This window comes from Lupinus angustifolius, chromosome LG03, assembly GCF_001865875.1.
Source record: "Lupinus angustifolius cultivar Tanjil chromosome LG03, LupAngTanjil_v1.0, whole genome shotgun sequence".
Taxonomy (NCBI): Eukaryota; Viridiplantae; Streptophyta; class Magnoliopsida; order Fabales; family Fabaceae; genus Lupinus; species Lupinus angustifolius.
Genome location: NC_032011.1, coordinates 26,945,938 through 26,954,088, shown reverse-complemented (window position 1 = coordinate 26,954,088; position 8,151 = coordinate 26,945,938). Strand labels below are relative to the sequence as shown.

Below are 8,151 nucleotides of genomic sequence, written 5' to 3'. Positions count from 1 at the left end.
AAATGTGTTGTTTTAATACTAGCAGACAAAGTCTCAATACATTTTTCTCGACCTGTGATTAACTTTTAATCTTAGAAATCTAGTTTAAAGACCACTGTATTACAAAGTCAAGTACAAAACATTTTTTTACATTTTGTCAGCAAAAAACATACTGACAATTCCATATCATTTGAAAGATAATGTTTTTTTTGGTCTTCCTCTGTATAAGTCGTGAAACACATGTTCCATCAAAATTAGGGTGTGACATCTGCTATACTAAATAAACCTTGAACAAAAACCATGGCCTAAAAATGAACCATCCCTATCAAGCCAACATGATTTGTGATCTAGGAGAGGATGGGTTTGGAGATATTAGTGGTACTAATGTTTAAAATGGTAATCTAGGGTTGAATCTCTCCAAAACAGTTTGTGCTTACACCACATTTTCTTTAATTCAGTCACATTTGCAATCATTTTCCATTGGAATTTAAATTTAGAATAATATGAATACTGCAATTAAATCACATCATGAGATAACTTATCTCCTTAAATTCATTCGTTGTTTGGCATGTGTCATAATCTTTTTTTACAATATAGTTTAAAATGAGAATTTCTAGATGGGAGAGAAATAAGACACATGTCAAATAATGAGTAGATTTAATGAGACAAATTATCTCGTGATTTAAGGAGATATTTTATTCTCTTAAAAAAATTCATTTAATTAAAATGATAACTTGTCATTGGATCGAAACAAAAATTAAGACAAAAATGATGACAAATGATCTCTATAACAGTTGGTGTAGTCGTGGGAGATATTTCAAAAATCAAATTGGTATTTTGATGAATATGTGTTAAATTTGATTTATACCCAATAAAATTTATATGGTCCACTAAGAATATATCATATGTGACAATTTAGATGTATTTTCCCATCAAAATATAAGACATACTTTTATACAATAAATCTTATCATTACACCATGTAAAATGATAAGCTACTTTTACTGGTGGGAATTTTGATCTAAATATTTAGAGAGGACAATAATATTTAATTATAATTTTATAACTAAAATTAATTCAATAGTAAAAAATATAAAAAATCATACATGATAAAGTTTTCAGCTATTTTCAATATAATTCACTATGTAGTATATAAGAAATTCATCTTCTCTTACTACGTAATTTTATATGCTTATCTTCATTGCTGAAAATGATATTTATATAGTACCTAAACTACAATAGCTAATATAAACTTAGATATGACTAATGACATATGGTTGGGAATTTTTCGAACTTAGAATGATTAACGATATCAAGAACAAAATTTTGAAATTGACATCTCAGACTAATCTTTTGTTGCTCATTGAAATTCAAATGATAATTTTTGGACAAAAAATACGTATTCTATAATTTCTTAAAATGATTATGAACTCAAATAAAATCATATTATTATAAACAACATCAACATCTATACATGCAAGAGAATTTGATCAATTATGTATAATTTTTAGAATAATTACACAAGTTGTACTATATTTATTTATTTATCAAACTATAAATTAAAGAAATATGTGAGTTCCAACGAGTATATCTATAAAAACATCATTTGAGTGTAGATAAATAGAGTACATATATTCCAAAAACATGTCATTCGATCTGTCACTTTTTATAATTTAAAATTTAATAATTAAGTATCAACTACACCAAGTGATACATGGAGAAACATATTTTGTGATACAATAAATATATTCAGGGGACAGCTGGCTTCACCTGTCCCTTAAATGTTCCACCCCAGACTTCGACTAATATAACTATGGAAGATGTATAATATAATTTACTTATTATTACATACTTACATGTTATTTATAGGTATTTTTCAATAAAAACATAAGGCGCATATCTTTCTAAAAAACTTGGTCACAGCCACAGGAGAAAGAATCATAACGTGTACCAAGTATCATAACTAAGGAAGGCACATCATATAATATAATGAGATATGTTTACCTTATATTTATGTGTAATTGTCTAAGAACATTAATTGTATAACTATAAATGTGTAATTTCTAGTGAAAATATTAAATGTATATCTTTCTAAAAAAACTTTCTATAATAGGTGATATCAAAAGTTTAACAATCATCATTACTAGAAAAGTGAATGTTAGACTTTCCATCTATTGCATACTTACAAGCTATATACTTATATTGTGATTATTGACTAATAATATGAATATAAAATGTGCAACTATATCAACTTTTAGGGATGTTATATTTTTCCAATATATCACAAAATCCATCACCAATTACATATTTAAAGTAATGATATATCATCTACCAAATCTTCTCACACTATAAGAAAATGAAATATTTCACTTATAAATTAGTCATTAATATATAAAATGCCATTTTGTGACACATGCTATTTTTCCTTATACTTTAGGATAATTTGTAGGATAGTATATCATTTTATGTTGAAAAAAAATGTACTTAAGTTAACAAATTGATAATAAAATATTTTTTAACCAATTACAATAAATATTATATGAAGTAATATATTTTTTGGGATAACAAATATGTAAAAATAAAGTACTCCACCAATAAAGGTATCCCACGTACATAAATTTACTTGCCTTGTTCAATAGGAGCACATAACATATATATAATAGCATTCTTATATCCTCCTACTAAATCTTCATACTAATCTTCTTACTCACACAAAAATGACACATGTCATTTATAGTCCAATCATTAATAATTAAAGTATCTTATTATGACATATGTTATCTTCTTGTGGGTAGAAGGATTAGTATGAGGATATATATAATGAGAACATAAAAGTATAGTTATGTAATAATTCCATTCCACAATAGGTAAGATCATAATGTGCACCAACAACCTTAACTAGGAAAGTTGGATCATAGAATATGCCAGCTATTACATACTTACCCACCATTAATTAACCATCTAATAAAACATAATACACAACAATTTACATTTATTTTCAGCTAGGAATGTAATATATGTAACTATAATAGTTGTTAGTTTTGTTATATTTTACTAAAAATTAAAATTACATTATAGAATCTTTCATCTATTACAAACTCCAGTGTTGTTTATGCGTGGTTGCAATAAAAATATCACAAACATATATATAATACTATATAAATATAAAATATGGCTAAGGGGTGTTTAATTAATTGAATAGATGTAATTTTTATATTTCAGTTTTACCCTTAGAATTATATAAATGCAAAATATGCCTAAAGAATATTTGGATAATTGAACTTGTATAATTTCATGTAATTCCGTTTAGTAACCATTATGATATAATTTTCATATTCTAATTTTATCCTTTTGTAACATCTGAATAATAACTACAATAAACTTCTACACGTTCTTTTATTTTTTTTCATCAATGTATCATTACTATTTTACATATTTTCCTACTTCTTTTTTCTTTATTCATCACCCTAAGAATAACAACATCGACCCACACAAAAAAACATCAAATGATACACATTAGAGATACGAGTTGAGAAATTTATAGAAACTATGTATATACATTTGATATAAGAAAAATAAAAATGCGGGTGAATAGACATCGAGAATCGATTGACATGCTAGTATATATAGTAACAAAACATAACTAAGGAGTGTTTATGTAATTGAACAGACATAATGTTTATGTGACAATTTTGCCATTACTATTATATAAATGAAAAATATGCCTAAAAGCTAACTAATAAGATAGAAAGAGGTGAGAAAGAGAAAGAAGAGAAATATAGTTGATTTTTATGATGTTGGTATAAGAGAAGAATGAGACAAAATGAATAGAAAAATATATTTTCTTCTCTTTGTCTTTTGTTGGTTGGGTACAAAATGAGAAGATAGATAATGTTATGGTTCAAATGACAAAAATGTCTATAAAGTAAAGAACATGGAAAGAAAATTAATGTTTTATTATTAATTAAAAATATATTTTATATTTTTAAATTATATATTTTATTATAATACTGATAAACTTTTTAAATTTATATATTTTTTATATTCGAAAGAGATTTATGTATATTACTATTATATTATCTAAAACCAATAAGTTGATAAAATAAAAAAATTGAAAGACATTTTTGATATTTCATCTAAAATTTTCATTTTCTCTCCAAAATTGGAGAAAAAGAATTTATGATGGGTCTCACCCACTTTTTCTTCTCTTCTCTTCCCAACCAAAGGGGAGAAAGATTCTATTTCTTTTCATTCTCTATGTACTTTAATTCATATCAAATAAAGAAATGTTTAGGTAATTAAACCTGTATAATTTCGTTCAATTTTATTTACTAACCACTATGACATAATTTTCATATTCCAATTTTGTCATTTTGTAATATCACAATAATACTTACCAGAAGCTACTACTATCACATACAATCTCCTACTTCTGTTTTCTTTCTTCATCATCCAAGAAAAATAACTTTGACCCACACGAAAAAACATTCATTGACACACTAATCATTATTAGAGACACAAGTTGAGAAATTTATAGAAACTTTGTGTATATACTTGATTTTAGAAAAATAAGAAGGCGAGCCAACACACACAAAGTGTCGGTCTATATGTTAGTAGTGTCGGTCTATATGTTAGTATATATAATATGAATTTACATATATTATCTAATCAAAATATAACAATTTTTCTGTATAACTAATGATATCTTCTCATCTTATATATAAGGAACTAATTTCTTTCAAAATATATGTCTATCTCTCCTAACAAATAATGCTTCCAAAAATTGAATATTTTGATTTATCTGAAAATTCACTAAGGTCTCATACCGTTAAACTAACACGACAATGTACATATATAAAATATAACAATTTACAGCTTACATATATTTTCCACAAAAACCATTTAAAGTATAACCATAACAATTAATATACATGTTATTATATTTTTATAAAAAAAATTACCACCAATCATTTGTTACCTATTTAGACCATTTGACTATTGTTGAAACCCTTCATATCTTCACTTCTCTTCCACTTTCAACTTCGGCCCTGCAAACTCAATTCCAAGCTTTCTTAATAAAAGCAATTACTCAAGGCCCATATAGAAAAATACAAAAAAAAGCTAAAGAAAAAAAAGCAGAAGCGAAAAAGAAAAATGCAGTTCCCAAACAGAGCAGAAGCAGAACGGTTACTAGGGATAGCGGAAAAGCTATTACAGAACCGCGATCTAACCGGTTCAAAAGATTTCGCAATTCTAGCTCAAGAAACCGAACCGCTTCTAGAAGGTTCTGACCAGATTCTCGCAATCGCCGATGTTCTCATCGCCGCGGAGAAACCGCTGAACAATAACCTCGATTGGTACTCCATTCTTCAAGTAGATCGAAGGTGCCAAGACATGGATCTGATGAAGAAGAATTATCGAAGGTTGGCTCTTCTACTTCACCCTGATAAGAACCCTTTCACTCTCGCTGAACACGCTTTTAAGCTTGTTTCTGATGCTTGGGTTCTTTTATCTGACCCGGTTCAGAAACCGCTCTATGATCAGAACATAGCTATTCCGGTTCAGCAACAAGATAAGTTACCGGTTCGGAGAGGTAACAGTTACGGTTACAGTAACAATAGCAGTAGTAATTTTTGGACTGCTTGTCCGTACTGTTATTACATGTATGAGTATCATAGGGGTTATGAGGGTTGTTGTTTGAGGTGTCAGAATTGTGAGAAGTCGTTTCACGGTGTCGCGGTTCCGTCGCTGCCACCACTTGTGCCCGGGCAGGAGGCTTATTATTGTAGTTGGGGGTTTTTTCCTATGGGGTTTGTGTTTGGGACTCCGGGTTCTGAAGCTAAGGGGGCTTTACCGTTACCAAATCTGAGCCCAGCTGAGGTTCCTAATTGGAACCAGCAGCCATGGTCGCAGCCGCAACAACAACAGTTGCAGCCGCAGCCGTGGTCACAGCCGCAACAACAACAACAGTTGCAGCCGCAGCCGTGGCCGCAGAATCAGCCACAGACTCAGCAAGAGCCGCAGCCGCGTTATGAACCAGTTGAACTTGTGGATGATAACAATGGTTGGAATTTTGCGGAGCCTGTGATGAGGGTCAGTGGTGGTGGTGGTGGTATTTCGAATGGCATTGGTTTGGGAATGGGATCAGGTGCGAAGAAGCGAGGGAGGCCGAGGAAAGTGGTTTGAGTTATGGGGAAATGGCTTTGTATGGATGATGAACAAAGAAACAAACAAGTCTGTAACCAAGTTGTAGGATTTTGTTTGTTACAGTTTAGTTGTTTAATTTTACTTAATTACTTGTTTGTAGTATAAATGAAGTTTAATTTTAGTTTAGAATATTTTTACAAGACCTTGATTATTGCTTTGCAATTGGATTTATGATAACGTAGAATTTTTTGTCTGCATTTTATATTTCCCTGTTGCATGCTTAAAAATGAACAAGATAGGGAGGATACATCGTTTTTTACATTGCCGAAATATGCTATTCATTCATGTCTGAATGCAAGTTTTTAATGGTAATGGAATATTTTCCTTCCCAAGCGCGTTCTGGAGGATAATGGATTGTATGGAATGATATGTTAAAAGGGAACATAGGAGACAATGCCCATTTATATCTTATGTATGCTTCAGCAATGTTCACTCTGACACTCTGATGAGTTGTTATGAAGTACCAATGGTATTTTTTGGTACAACAAAAATGGACATCAAATGTGGTCCCATTTGTTTTGATGATGTATGGTTGAGATGTGCATGTGAAATATGATGTTTAAAAGTACATGTTCAGGATATAGAAGTTTTTAATTTACATTGCAGATGCTTGAATTCTTGGTGTTAGAAATAGGCCTTTTGTTCAGCTAGTTGGTAGAACCTTTGTGGCATGCATCTGCCAAACACTATTATTTTGATTTGGTTCAAACTCACACCATCACCCTTACCATTCTGTCTTGTGTTTATCAGACATATTTTCAACGGCTTCAGGGCCAAGACACTAGAGGTGGCAACTCACTTAGTTTAAAATAATCCCACACATACACCAATACATATATCACTTTGTAATCGTGCAATCTTCACTATTTAATTATCTTTGTACATGATTCTACCCCTACCCTTCTTTTAATATGAGGATCTGTTATGTGATATTATGCAACAAACATTATTCTAATTAAACTGGTCTAACCTTTTTTTTCAATGTTGTCATTTGTCAAATCAAGCATTTCCCAAAGATGAACATAAGAACAGAATATTTTGTTTTGAATGTTAATGGTTTAATTTGGAAGAGTTTTGATGCCTGAATAGGGAGCAACCCAAAACCATGAATGCTTTCCTTTGTTATCCAGATGTTTTGATTGTTAGGGTGCAAATCCCACAATTATGCACATATGGGTAATCAATTAGGGAGAATTCAAAGTATAATATCAAACTTAAAAAAAAGACAGTTGGATCATTCTTGCAACATTTCATAATGACATACATTAATACATCAACATCTACACTTATACTAAAAAAAACATCGATATCAGAAGTAGGAAATGAAAACATCTGGGTCTAACCATTCTTATTATTCTTAGTAGGAATAGGTTATAGGTACACTCCCATTCTGTTGGATCACAAATTCTTGTGATTCTGCTTCTGCAGGACACAGCAGATTTTGCTTCATCTTGCTTTGATGGTGAAGTAAAAGCAGCATTTCCTGCTCTTTTCTTTTTGGGATGCATCAGTTTGGAGGTCTTCTTGGCCAAATTATCACTACCCATATTCTGGGTTTTGGCTTCACCAGTTGACCTGAACTTATCCTTGGAGTTAACAGTTGATGGGGGTCCAATGTCACTGCAATATTATCACTTCCTACTTTGAAGTCAGATATTGATTTTTCATAAACCTTGACATCTTTCTCATTTGTAATAGTTGAAGGATTTGAAGGCTTAAAACTTTATAAGATATGTCAATAATTGGGTAATCTGGCATTGCTCTTGAACCAGTGAAAATGGTGTCATCAAATGGACCAATTTGTTTACTGAATTGTGCGGATGGGTGTGGCTTTGAATTACAGAATAACCATAAATCACCATAGCTAAGTCTGTTACTGCTAGGTATCTATCAACCAATCAGAATAACTTGAATAACAATTAAAGAATGATGATATTTTAAGAAGGATTTTGCAGCAACAATTTGA

General features: G+C 30.4%; 1 protein-coding gene across 3 annotated transcripts; it reads left to right on the top strand.

Annotated features, from left to right (window-relative positions):
- Positions 5,028-6,382, top strand: LOC109344257. 3 transcript variants are annotated; one of them, XM_019582951.1, is made up of 2 exons: positions 5,028-5,875; positions 5,915-6,382. In XM_019582951.1, the coding sequence occupies exons 1-2, from the start codon at positions 5,133-5,135 to the stop codon at positions 6,162-6,164; spliced, it is 993 nt and encodes a 330-aa protein (XP_019438496.1). In that variant the 5' UTR covers positions 5,028-5,132; the 3' UTR covers positions 6,165-6,382. The 3 variants fall into 3 exon arrangements, with proteins under 3 accessions (XP_019438496.1, XP_019438497.1, XP_019438495.1); XM_019582952.1 differs by having other exon boundaries at positions 5,028-5,931; positions 5,974-6,382; XM_019582950.1 differs by having other exon boundaries at positions 5,028-6,382.